Source organism: Mytilus trossulus, chromosome 6 (assembly GCF_036588685.1).
Source record: "Mytilus trossulus isolate FHL-02 chromosome 6, PNRI_Mtr1.1.1.hap1, whole genome shotgun sequence".
Taxonomy (NCBI): domain Eukaryota; kingdom Metazoa; phylum Mollusca; class Bivalvia; order Mytilida; family Mytilidae; genus Mytilus; species Mytilus trossulus.
The window spans coordinates 26,392,433-26,407,095 of NC_086378.1; the positions used below are offsets into that span (position 1 = coordinate 26,392,433).

Here is a 14,663-nt window from a genome sequence, read left to right on the forward strand (position 1 = left end):
TGAACTCATTTTATTTGCTAGTTTGACAGATGACAGAGCTCTGACTACTTTGAGTACTTGTTGCCTTTTCACCCTTGAGTTATGCAGCTATGTCAACTACATTTGCAATGGTTGTATTGACCTATATAGAGTTTGAATGCATGATTAACACGATGAATGTCACATGTGATAAACCTTCCGGAGCACATTAATCAGGCCTGGTTTTTTCGGTTTGTTTTGTATTGTATATCTTTAGGTTTTATGCCCTGATAACTGTCTTATGACCGTGGTCGTCTTTTGCCTTTACAATCTCGGTTGTTTTCGACTTATGAATTTGAATATTCTTTTAGAATTTTTCGCCATTTTTATTTTTACCTAATTTTAATTTAAATCGTTTCTTAAATTACCGACACACTATATTAATTCTTTATATTTTTATTCAAGTTGTCAGTTGTACTCCGGAGAATAAAATAGGTCTAAATTCTATTATTGGTTAGATATAGGAAGATGTGGTGTGAGTGCCAATGAGACAACTCTCCATTCAAATAACAATTTAAAAAGTACACCATTATAGTTTAAAGTACGGCCTTCAACACGGAACCTTGGCTCACACCGAACAACAAGCTATAAAGGGCCCTAAAATTACTAGTGTAAAACCATTCAAACGGGAAAACCAACGGTCTAATCTATATAAACAAAACGAGAAACGAGAAACACGTATATATTACATAAACAAACGACAACTACTATACATCAGATTCCTGACTTAGGACAGGTGCAAACATTTGCAGCAGGATTAAACGTTTTAATGGATCCAAACCTTCTCCCTTTTTCTGAAACAATAGCATAACATAACAACATAGAAAAACACACGATAAAATATCAATTGGCAGACTTAACTCAATCAAAATGATCGATTACACAATGAACGAATAAATTTGATCTGCGATATCTGAATACAAATGCACAGTTAATTAAATATTAGAGACAAACATTCATGACCAAAAAAATAACAAACAAATTCAAACAAAGCCATGGCAGGACACCACTGAGAAATATATAACCCTTTGAAAATATTGATCAATAGTCACTTTAGAAAAAAACCGGGTTTAAAAAAATTAATTATAATCTTGAAGTTTATACAAATGTAGTAAGAATAAGTGAAAAATTGAAGATATTACAACTAATGGTCTGAAAAAATTAGAATAAATTTTGGTTGGCATCTTTCAGTCATTTACAAAGCTAGTCAGTAAGATTAAGCAGTTACAGCAGTTTCAGATCCGTTTTGATACTTTTGAAAAGAAAACAGGCGAAAGATACAGAAAGGACATTGGAACTTATATGTCGAAAATAAAAAGACAACGCAATTTCTAAAAAGGAAAAAAGATCAATCGACAATCAATACTACAATTAACTTTTCATTGAAAACTATAGAATGGGCAACACGACCCCCCTCCCCCCAAAAAACAAAAAACAAACAAAACAAAACCAAACCCTAAACAAACTTGGGATGATCTCAGGTGCTCTGGAAATTTCCACAAGTGGCACCCGTCGTGTTACTCGTGTTATTTACCAACCCTGTTATAAGAATAATTCGGTAGTTGATATTTGGGGGAAAAGAACGGGATTGTAGTAACAGAATTTTGAACATATTCATTTTCATCTGTTAAACTGATATTCCAACACGGCCAACCAACTGGTGATGATGTCCGTAAAACTTACAAGTGGATTACTTCAACTTTACCACTTGAAACTCTTGGTTTAATAGCTTCATATTGAGGATTAACCCTCTATCAAGGAAATCAAGATAGGAAATACAAGTTCTGAAATGTCGTTTCAATTTGGAGGTTTATACTCTATATGTAGGAGCATTCAGGAATGATGTTTTGTTTTCACCTATTGCATATCTAATCAAAAGACAAAAAAGGTCAAAGTTTTCTCAATTTTTCTTAAAATTAGTTCAATAGAAGAGTATTTTTGAAAATTAAAAGTAATGTTTAAGCAACTATAAGAAAAAATATGAAAAGTCATACTAAATGATATTATTTAATATATATTGGATGTACAAATGTAATATGTATTTTTCAACTAAACACTACCCTGATTTATAAGGGAATTGTAACACGGAGAATCAGGAGGAGCGTAGACTCCTGAAGGATATTGTAACAAGCTAATATTTGAAATAAATATTAACTGATGTTGTTAAAAAAAAGTTTTGTTTTCAACAAGTCAAGATATGATGCAGACACTGTATATTTTTTATCCTTTATCTCAGTTTCGATGAACATAACCTTCAAATATTGAATTATTTAATGAGAGAACATCGTCTATATAGCGAAAAGTAAAGTTAAAGGATACTGCTTACTTTCTTTTCTTCCTTACAAGGTCCTGGTGGAAGTGAGCCTCATATGATTTAAGGAACTAGTCGTCAAGAAGAGGGACATAGTTTGTTCTCATAGGAATGACGACTGTTTGTTGAAAACATGTCCTCCCAATGTGACAAATATGTTGTCAATCAAGAAATCAAGCATCTTGATAATGTCAGTTTCAGAAAATTTGTTGTTAAGAGTCAGACTGATTTTCAAAAAACCTTAAGACAATATACTTTATCCAAGTAAGCCATTTTGTTTTATCAAACAAAGCAGGACAAACGCTTTCTATTTGTCTATTGCTGTGGATTCATTTATTTTCGTGAACACTTATTTTGAGGATTGAGAAAACTGACACTTTCGTAGATATTTAATTTTGTGGTTTTGCCAAAGTCTGCATACAAGCCAATGGAATATTTCCTATTCATTGACAACTTAAATTCGTGGTTAACCTGCACCCACGAAATCCACGAAAATAGGTATCTAACGAATATAAATCCACATTAGTTTGCAATAAGGAATACTTGTGTAATGTGTAGAAAAGTCAAATGTTTTAATACTATTGCAAGATGAAATAGACTGATATTGTATGTACTCTAAAGAGTAAAACCTAAACATATTGATCTTTACTATTCAAAACGTAAAGTTCTAACCAAAAAGCAAACTCAAAAGCTCTAACACATCAAACGAATGGATAACAATTGTTATATTCCTGATTTAAAACAAGCATTTTCTTATGTAGAAAATTGTGTTAACGATATAGTTAGCTTCACCTCTCATTTTTATGACAGTCGCATCAAATTCGATTATATTGAATAAAATAAACAGACATAAAAGGACAAAATGTCAAAAATAAGGATGCAGCAGTCAATAGTGAGTTATCATCTAAAATATGTTTTGATATTTTTTAATATCAACTTGCACGTCTGATTCACGCCACCTCTAGAATAGGTAGTTCCACAATTATCTTGAAGCCCGGCTTTGATTTATGAAAACATTGATGTTAATAATTTAGAAAGAAGTTTCTTGAAGGACTTGGAAGACCCAGCAATTAAACGTTGTTTAAAAGGACAAGTATGTAGTTTATGTATCAAGTACAGTGATAGAAGATAAAGTTCTTTATCATTGCTCGAAATTCTAAAGAAACATAAAACATTATCCAGGATTCCATATTGAATAAGTATCGATTTGGTATATGTTGATTTTTTTTAGAAAATTATATATACTTAAGTGCCAGTCTTTGTAAGAATCAGGCATTTAGGTAAAAATTAAAACATGATTAGAAAAACCCCATCGAACTGATCATGCTATTGAATACTAACTATCATCCTGAGTTAAAAAGTATTAGTCTTTCGTTTGTGTGTGTCTGGTAATATCAAATGATTTGGGTAGAAAATTGGCTAGAATGATAGCAAATTACAGAGTTATCTCCCCTTATTCGTTAATTTCTAGTGCATTTCAACCAAATTGTATCTTCTATTACCAGAACAGAAAATGGAAATGAATGTTATTTTTGTGCATAACTACATATTATGAACGGAAATCAATGTCAAACTGGGTGGGTTTTTTTTGTCATGTTTTCACCACTGCCTGATTCTTAGGAAGACTGGTACTTAATTCATTAATCAAACAGTTTGTGTAATTTGTTCACACACTAAACAGATGTTTTGGGGCTTTATCTGCGTGGACACCAGCATATTTGCCATGGATGTAGGACAAGTGTTTTGCAACATTTGGGTCTTTTAAAATAAATGAAGCATGGGTATTGATAGACTCATTCATTTTCTTAATTCTGATTTGTATAAGCGACTCCATAGTCATAATTCATTCGAAAGGAATATGTACGTTTTCTTTCATGCGTTTAGCCCATTGCATGAATTCATCAGTTTATTCACAACGGTATACACAATCGGGAGATAAACCCAGATGTCAAATTGCCGTTTGAACAGAGGTCTGTACAATAATCAAGTGTACCAAAGAAGTGATCGTATCAGAGATCTAACTTAATACCAAATGCTAATTGAATAAAATTCATCGTAATTAAGTCTAACACTAACGGGTTGCCCGCTTAAAGAAGACAGTTACCGTGGCAACGCTGCCGGTCTAGCTCCTTATAAAGATAATACATTTCCATAGTTTTTAAATATTGTTTGTATCTGCTTAATGGATATATGAATTTCTACAACAAACGATTGTGAACGTTCAGCTGGATTTCACAGAGTAATATTCCTTGTAGATATATGATTTATACCTTGTACAATTAATGTTGACGGCGTAGCCTTTAAAGGTGGTTCCTGCTGCTTAATCCTGTTCATATCCTAATGAATAAAATATATCAAAATCAAATATTTAAGGACAATAGCTATTTTTTAAAACCACATGTTTTTGTAGGAGCCTCTGGCCTTTGTTAGTCTTGTATGATTTTTAATTTTAGTTTCTTGTGTATAATTCGGAGTTTAGTATGACGTCCATTATCACTGTACTATTATGCATATTTTAGGGGTCAGCTGAAGGACACATACGGGTGCGGGAATTCTCGCTACATTGAAGACCCATTGGTTGCCTTCGGCTGTTGTCTGCTCTATGGTCGGGTGGTTGTCGCTTTGACATATTCACCATTTCCTTTCTCAATTGCATTTGTTGTAATGAAATGTCATTAAAAGGTCACTGAACGTTTATGAAAAGCTCGTTAAGCTACCATTACATAGATGTTTTTTTTTGTTTCGTTTTCAACTCTATTTTTTAGGTGAGTGCAACTAGCAAATTTTATGTAGAAAATAAAACAACTAATATACCGAACTCAAAGAAAAATTCAAAACTGAGAGTCCCTAAACAAATGACAAAATCAAAAGCTCAAATATATCCAAAACAACTCGCTTATAAAATTAAAAACTTAGAATCTTTGATGATTTTTTATATCTGCCAAATATACAGTATTTAAAAAAAAAAGTAAAACCACAAAAATACTGAACTACGAGGAAAATTCAATTAGAAAGTCCCATATCACATTGCAAAAATCAAATGGCAAAACATGTCAAACAAATGGACAACATCTGTCATATTCCTGATTTGGTACAGGCATTTTCAATTGTAGAAAATGGTGGATTGCACCTGGTTTTATAGCGCTAAACCTCCCACTTGTATGACAGTCTCGTGAAATTCCGTTATATTTACAACGATGTGTGATCAAAACAGACATAATAAATTAAATAGTCAAAATAACTAGAATGTGTCCTCAGTACACGAATGTCCCACTCACACTATCATATTCTATGTTCATTGGACCGTGAAATCGGAGTAAAATCTCTAATTTGGTATTGAAATTAGAAAGATCATATCATAGGGAACATGTGTACTAAGTTTGAAGTCGATTGGACTTTAACTTCATCAAAAACTACATTGACCAAAAACTGTAACCCGAAGCGGGACAGACGGACGAACGGACGGACGAACGGACGCACAGACCAGAAAAGATAATGCCCCTCTTCTATCGTAGGTGGGGTATAAAAATGATTGACATATTGTACAAGGGACTGAATCAATATTGAAAAGGTTCAAATATTCAGTTGTTAGAAGTTATTAGAAGCCCGAGCTTTAGACAAGCTAACGATACAAAAGAGCGATCGAAAATGAGATATTTGCATATTCCGTTAGACAAAAGTAAATATTCTCTGACAAGAACCGTTTAAAGGTAAAATGCAGTTAAATGTTATTTATTTTTTACATGTATGAATAGTGAGACGTTTTTTGGATATACCAAAAAACCATAAAACTTCATTTATTGATAATAACCCTATCAGTAATCGTACTTATCCTTGTGTTGTACATATACTTAGTGATGTACATACACTTTGTATTGTACAAATACTTTGTGTTGTACAAATACTTTTTGTTGTACATATATTTTGTGTTGTAAATGAGATTGTAGGATAATATGTTGTGCCGTTAAATGCAAGAATTGTCACGCGGAGTTAATGAACACATTTATATTGCCAAACAAAACAAGATACAACTACATACAATATGGTCACTTCTGATGTTCCAATGCATTATTCACAATCTTACTCAAATATAAATATGATGTTCCAATGCATTATTCATAATCTTACTCAAATCTAAATATGATGTTACAATACATTATTCATAATCTTACTCAAATCTGAATACGAATATGCAGTAAAAATGGTTAAGGTTGGCAAACAATATCATTACTAGAAACATTAGCATATTGAGTCATATTATACATTGTATTATTTCCGTTACATTGTGAGTTATTTCTATATATATGATTACAGAACATATTCATTACAATACTCGCTACTAGAATCAGTAGTAATGAAACAAATATTAAGCACCGTTGACATATAATTAATTTATACAATGATATGGACGACTCTCCTTTGTTTTGTTCAAACAACTGACGATAATCGTTATCACTTGGTTCGGCTTCTGTATAACTACATGATGTGTTGTGGTTGCCTGAAATACATTTTTTGTATGGGTTAAGTAAGTGTCTGATATAATGCACGTGTTACAGAAAAATATTCTTTTGAGATTCTGTAAGAATCTATCAAGTCGTTGTGATTATCATATATTGTTTTAGGTAACTTTCTTAGTTTTTTCGTATATCTATATATATTTTTTTAAAGATAATTACACTCATAAGTGTACGGCAAGTAAACTTCATACGCAAAAGACTTATGCAAATTGTATTTGCTAACAATTTGATTATATCAAAACTGAACTAACAACTTTTTTGTTTTGATGTTTCCGTAGTATTTTCTCCTTAGTTTTGTTAAAGGTTTATGATTTCAGCCAACAAGTTTTATTTTGTAATAGAAAAGTCCTGATAATGACAAAGACATTTGGTATATACTTAATTCTAGGGTTGCAAAGGCATATGAAATGTTAGCGTTCGATACAATTATTGAAGTGAAAAGAAAGAAACCAAAAAGCAAATTAACAAAACTTCCGAACTTCAAGAAAAGATTATTAACAGAAAATACCTATGCAAATGAAAAACATCAAAAGTTCACACTCATCAAAACAATGGATGACAACTGTCATATTTCAGGCTTGTTATGTACAAGTACTCGGCCACGTTCACTTGTATTTTTGTCCATTTGATGATTGTAGCCTTTTTCTACTGATTTTTATAGTTCGTTCTTATGTTGTACTGTTTAACCACTGTCCGAGGTTAGGGGAGGATCTAGATCCCTCTCACATGTTTAACCCCGCCACATAATGTATTTATGTGCTTGACCCCAGTCACGAGCCTGTAATTCAGTGGTTGTCGTTTGTTTATGTGTTACATATTTGTTTTTCGTTCATTTTTTGTACAAGAATAAGGCCGTTAGTTTTTCGTTTGAATTGTTTTACATTGTCATTTCGGGGCCTTTTATAGCTGACTATACGGTATGGGCTTTGTTAATTATTGAAGGCCGTACAGTGACCTATAGTTGTTAATTTCTGTGTCAATTTAGTATCTTGTGGACAATTGCCTCATTGTAAATCATACACATCTTTTTTTTGATATTCAATATAATTAAACTAATAATAATGAACTTTTCTTACTTTGTGCTTTACAATAGTTTATATGAATATCAATCCACTTAATTCAACCTTAATGTTTTCCACAATCAACAGACATTGAACCAATTAGACTAGGATTTGTTTTATCTATGTCAAAGAGTTATTCATATTTAGTTATAAATCAGAAAAAAACCTGACATATTCAAGTTCTATCGAATTTCAAAAATGTGTTACATTGAATAAGAGGAAAACCAATGTCTACTCCAGGTGGATAACCCTTTCAACTCTATCACAACACTTTGATATGTTCACAAACTAACCTCCATAATCAGTAGGGTCTTTTATGTTAACTGCTGTCATTTCTTGAGCCTTCAAAAATATTGTTTTCAGTTAAGAATTTTAAACATATTTAAAAAAAACAACATATTACACTTTTTTTCAAGCATCATTGTAATACATATTTTTTTGTTATCGTATATCTAGTTCACTGACACTGATTAAGCATTGAATACTATATACTAGTACATGTATGTTATTGAAAATATTGAATATATTGAAATAGATATCCCGTGTTTGGATGATAAAAGGACTAAGCACATGTGGAAAATACTTAAATAGCATGCAGCATGATACATGTGGCAATTTACTATTAAATATAATATGCACAAACGTGAATTCAAATATCAATATTCTTTAAATATTAAATATTTCTAACTCTTTGTGTTTTTTCCAGGCAGTTTTAACTAATACTTTTTTCGTCAAAACATTTTAATTTTTAAAAGAAACAAACTGTATTTGGAATTGTAAGCTTTTTTGATAAAAAATGATATTGGAAAGAACGCAATGAAATTTTCAGTTTGAAATATTTATACCCAAAAAATATTATTTTTTATACAGAAAACAGTTATACTAGTAGCTCAAATCATGCAGAATGAAGACGTTTTATATTTTTATTTTAAAGCACTAAGATTTCCTACCTTTTTACATTCATATTCCCAGTTAAGTGAATATGTCTTCGCAGCATACAGTATAAACATGATTACAATAACTATACAGAAAGCCCACCATACACCTAAATAGAAATTTGACATTGCACTGATTTTTCTCCGCTCAAAACAATAGTTTTTAAGGAGTATTTTTTTTACGCGCTTCTTAAAGCATTTTTCAGGTAAGGTTCGTCGGAAGAGAAAGGAGATCATGTACCTGGCAGGTTTTTATAATTATCATGTCGACATTAGATGTGAAACCTATTGTGTTGCTCATCTAAGTACAAATCCGAAGTCTAATTCGGTAGGTCACAATTTGGAAATACAAGAGGGATTGAGATTACGAAAATTTCAATTAAACATTAAAGTCATTATCTGTAAAACGACGAATATTCCAAATCGGATTACCAATTTTGGGTGGTGTCCGTAAAGTGAAACAATTCCTTATCCAATCACTGATAACATGCTTGTGAGAAAAAATATCTATCAAGCAAAGTATGATGAGAAATACAAGCCCTGAAGTATCGTATTAATTGGGACTCTGCTTAAATGTTGCTACATAGAATTGAAAAATCTCAATTTGGATATATTCGTCTCTTCTGTCCTGCATTTTTGCGCTCAACCGATTCTCATTGTCCATTTTTTTTTTTATATATAAGTCAAAATACGAAACCTTTTTATTTGTTGTATCTTTTATTCCAACGTAGATAGGAGGGTATCCTGATAATGTAAGTTTCAGAGATTATTTATTTTCAATCAGAATGATTATTTTTATACAGTACGAAAGTTCAAATGGGATAACTCCTAGAAAAAACCTTCACCGTGATTTCCTGTCTCTGTGCATAAAATTGAGAATGGAAATGGGGAATGTGTCAAAGAGACAACAACCCGACCAAATAAAAAACAACAACAGAAGGTCACCAACAGGTCTTCAATGTAACGAGAAATTCCCGCACCCGGAGGCGTCCTTCAGCTGGCCCCTTAACAAATATATACTAGTTCAGTGATAATGAACGCCATACTAATTTCCAAATTGTACACAAGAAACTAAAATTAAAATAATACAAGACTAACAAAGGCCAGAGGCTCCTGACTTGGGACAGGCGCAAAAATGAGGCGGGGTTAAACATGTTTGTGAGATTTCAACCCTCCCCCTTTACCTCTAACCAATGTAGAAAAGTAAACGCATAACAATACGCACATTAAAATTCAGTTCAAAAGAAGTCCGAGTCTGATGTCAGAAGATGTAACCAAAGAAAATAAACAAAATGACAATAATACATAAATAACAACAGACTACTAGCAGTTAACTGACATGCCAGCTCCAGACTTCAATTAAACTGACTGAAAGATTATGATTTCATTATATGAACATCAGGCACAATCCTTCCCGTTAGGGGTTTAGTATCATACCATCATAACATATATGAGAAGAACATAACCCGTGTCATGCCAACAACTTAATACCGTATATCTTTTTTTTCACTGGTGTTTAATTTCAATTTAAATATTTCTATAAAATAATATGTAAAATATTTAAAAATAAAATGCAAAAGACACATGGGCATTAAACGTCATAGGTCTAAAATAAAATGACCGCGCTGTGGCAAAAATAGAAAACGACAAGCACACAAACGACAGTACACAAAACAAAACAAAAACCCTAATGACTGAATGACGAACGACGAACACTACAGAAAAATGGAGGTTATTTCAGTAGCTCACAAAGGCTAAGCATATACTACTCAACATTTGGCATTCGTCTTGTTGAGGTTTTGAAATAATGGCTTTCCTGGACCGAAACACCATTTGTTTCGACTATGAGTGTTACATTTTACCTGTTAAACCCGTTAGCTATGCAAGACACCAGCAAGTTTCAATTTAAAAGTCTGTGAGGGAACGATAGTTTACGATTTGCGCCGAAATAGTTTTGCTCATACTCCGGGGATTAAACTATATCCTTTCGCACGTGTGAAAACTAAAAATGGGTAGCTTGCATATACATAATATACTAGTATCTTAACTACTAATTGTACCTGCTATCTTCAAATTGGTATACAGTACGAACACTACCAGGAGCGGTATTCCTATAATATAATGTGCTATAACCGTAACAATGCCTCCGTACTTCTGATGGCCTGTTCCGCGTAAAATACCATTCAAAACAAGCTGCAAAGATGATGTTTCACTTGATTCAAAAGCCAAAAAACTAATTAAGTAATGTGATAGTTTTTTTTAAATGTGTTATTTTTTATAATTGGACTTTTGGTGAATTTTTTGTCTATTTAGATCTGTTACGGATATAAAGCTCATAATGTATTTACTCATCCCCGGGCATAAAATAGAGAGGCATCAACACCAATGTAAAGTTTGTTTAGATAGGATTCACTTTCTCACATTTCGTTTCAGATAGCTAATATGAGATAGTTACATTTTAATTGTTCGAGGCTCTTTTAGACAATTTAATTCTTGACTTTATCATGCTCGTAGTTATCGATAAAGAATACAATATAGGTACCCTCATGTAATTGGTAGTATGAAGTCGTGTCGTAAGAATATCGTTTACTACGTTACGAAATTTGTTTTTATAGTATGTGTGTGTTAAAGAAGATGATGTAAGATTGCCTATGAGACAACTCTCCACAAGAAACCAAATGACATAATATCTAATAACTATAGGTCATCGTATGGCCTCCAACAATGAGTTTTTTCTTTAATACCGGTTTTGTGTTATTGTGACGGTACTATCTTTATAATATTGATGTTTACGATGAAATATTTACCATTAAATTATCGAATAAATTAAATGTAGCTATCAGCGGCATCACTTTTGAAGTCCAGTGTAAGATTTCGCTACAATAAAAACATTTTTTTTTTATCAAACTTCATGTCAAAATGACAGATTTAAATCGGTTAATACGTGAATTATAACTTTTTACCCATAATTCATTGAAGAAAACAAATCTGAGAGGGTGATAGAGAACAATTCTATCCACTGGAAAAACATTGTTAACCTTCGTTTAGTATCGGAATTACTGGAGGCTTTAACAAAGAATAAATAAATCATGTTTTGTTGTCGAATTGCATTTTATTACAATTTCCAGAATCAAGTTTCAGCACTTCTTTGTTGACCTGGATTATCATTGATATGGTCATAATTATAAATTTACTGTTTACAAAACTTTGAATTTTTGAAATACTTAGTCTTTTCTACCTTAGGTATATGTTAACTAAGCTGTTTTTGGCAAAAGTTGTAAGAATTTTTTATGCTCCATGTTTTCATTTGGCCTTTTAGCTCTTTATATCAGAACGTCACTGATGAATCTTTAGTAGACGAAACGCGAGTCTGGCGTTAATTCAAAATTTCATTCCTTGAATCGAGGATGAATTTATTTCAATCAGCGCACATATCTCTTTACGTTAATTATATAAACACATAAGCCCCTTTTTTAATACAAAAGTAACTGCTCATTTCAAAAATAATATATATACCGTAAACGTCATTTACTAACGTTATGTCGATTGTGTTTTTTTTATGCTTTTGTGATGTCAATTGTTCGTTTCAAGCTAACAAGTTTACTTCATTCGTCACAACTCGACCGATTCCGGACCTCAGAAAGAGAGAAACGGAGTCATCCGAGAATTGCCGATTGCAGTTTACTTCATTCGTCACAACTCGACCGATTCCGGACCTCAGAAAGAGAGAAACGGAGTCATCCGAGAATTGCCGATTGCTGTTTACTTCATTCGTCACAACTCGATCGATTCCGGACCTCAGAAAGAGAGTAGCGGACACAACCGAGAATAGCCGATTGCAGTTTACTTATAACAGATTATCTTACCTATCGCTTGTATACGCTTTTGGTGCAATGTCTTTCATAGAAAGGTAAAATGTACTTGTAAACAAAGAACTCAGGCCTAAAACAACAATTGATTAAATTAGATTGCAAAAAATAATGTTATCATATAAGAAGGAATAATACATTTGCAGGGGTTTGAGAGTGTTCCTGCTGATTACAACATCAGTTGTTAGTACTTATACAGCTATTTGTATCTCAAATGGAAGAGATGCATTATATACCAGGGGGAATTCAAAGCAGTAATATTTGGAGCTCCGGAAGTGTAAGCAGTTACTGCTACCATAATGGCACCTAAAATGTGCTTCATTTTAAATAAAAAATGGAATTAGGTGATAAGTCTCAATCGGGAAAATGAGGACTTATTGTTGTAACAATTGGCACATATCAACGGTCATCTGTGAACATGTTTTTCTTTAACTGTCAACCAACAATTTCAAAGGAATGACTGTTATCATTTAGTATCAATGGTTAAATAGCTTTTCTTGAAAGAGCAACCCTCAATCAAGATGATGAAATCGTTGGAAAATCGTATTTATGTAAAAGCACTGATTGAATTGCTATAAAGCTATCCCTTTTGAAGAATAGTTCTAAATCGAACCACATTGTCCATTTTTAAATGGAAGTCATGATATGAGGTACTGATATATGTAAATAAAAGGTACCAAAAAGGATATTTAAACTCATGACAAACTGATATTGCAAAAAGGCTTTAAAGAATCCTAAAGAAGGAGACATTTTACAGAATAAAACAATACATTAAGTTCTCGTTGCAAATAGGTCATCATATGTTCTGCTTTGTTATTAACGTGCACTATTATAACGGAATATCATTTTGTAATGTTATATGATTTACACTTTTATATGAACCTTTATGTAAAATTACAGACAACAATAACTTAAAAACAGAAAATCGGTTAACAAACACTTAACATAAAAGTAAGGTATAAAGATAGCCATGAATAATCACAAATTGAAAAAGAACAGGCAAAAAAAATAGTCAACATTTATCAGTGATATTAAAAAGAAGATGTGGTATGATCGCCATTGAAACCAATTTCCACAAGAGACGAAATGACACAGAAATTAACAACAATAGGTCACCTTATAAATGGAAATAACAGTAAAATAACCTACATCCAACCAAGATTCCCACTCTAGCTGACGTCTGCGCTTTTATTGGATCCCCAGCTCCAACATTTTGTCCAACTTTTATACATACGGCTGAAGATATGCCTAATGAGATCTAAAATATGTTTAAATAATTTGAAACATTGTAACTATAACAATTCAACTTGTGAATATTCTCCGAAGTTATAAATTTTTTTATTTTTTTTAATTTTTTGTTATATGTCAGCTATGAAAAAATGCAAGGTATATACGCGTACGTGTCCATTTGTAAAATGCAACAGCCATATAAACAAATAAAAATAGAAACTATACAACTTCAATCTAACTATTCACTAGCTATCATTCATTTAGCAATCGTCTTTTTTGAAAATCATAAAACGAAACACAAGTACGTGATGTCGTACTAACTGGTAAATGTTGAATCCGTATGAACTCTTTCATCCAGCACCACAGAAATACTATTTCATACCAAAAAGGAACAAGAATATAATTACCATATATAGTTCACTATGTATCTGGTACACTATACTATGCGCTGCTAATTGAACTTTCCCAAGGTAACCTTGTAATATAAATAATATATGTATTTATTTTTATTTTTTTTCAGGCATCTGAAGCGAAGTGTTGAACGTGTAATATTACTTTTTATGTACTTCTACATGTGTAATTGTGTTTTAACCAACATCTACAAATTCAAGTCAGTATGAAGTTCACATGGTCCTATCGTACACAAAAGAGATAATAAATTTCTTGGATTTATTTGTTGAACTCACGAAACTGATAATTTGAGAATTTAATTTCGGATTTCG

The 14,663-nt window shown here is 32.1% G+C and overlaps 1 protein-coding gene across 1 annotated transcript in view; it reads right to left on the reverse strand.

Moving 5' to 3' along the window:
- Positions 1–6,335: 6,335 nt before the first annotated feature.
- The window catches only part of LOC134721004 (multidrug and toxin extrusion protein 1-like), a 46,829-nt gene continuing 38,501 nt past the window's right edge, over positions 6,336–14,663 (reverse strand). The window contains exons 11-18 of the mRNA XM_063583647.1: positions 14,349–14,416; positions 13,861–13,969; positions 12,709–12,784; positions 11,650–11,719; positions 10,903–11,035; positions 8,858–8,952; positions 8,201–8,249; positions 6,336–6,827 (exon numbers count right to left, since the gene is read on the reverse strand). Of these exons, the coding sequence (XP_063439717.1) occupies positions 6,535–6,827; positions 8,201–8,249; positions 8,858–8,952; positions 10,903–11,035; positions 11,650–11,719; positions 12,709–12,784; positions 13,861–13,969; positions 14,349–14,416 (893 nt within the window). The 3' untranslated portion in view covers positions 6,336–6,534. The remainder of the gene's footprint in view (positions 6,828–8,200; positions 8,250–8,857; positions 8,953–10,902; positions 11,036–11,649; positions 11,720–12,708; positions 12,785–13,860; positions 13,970–14,348; positions 14,417–14,663) is intronic.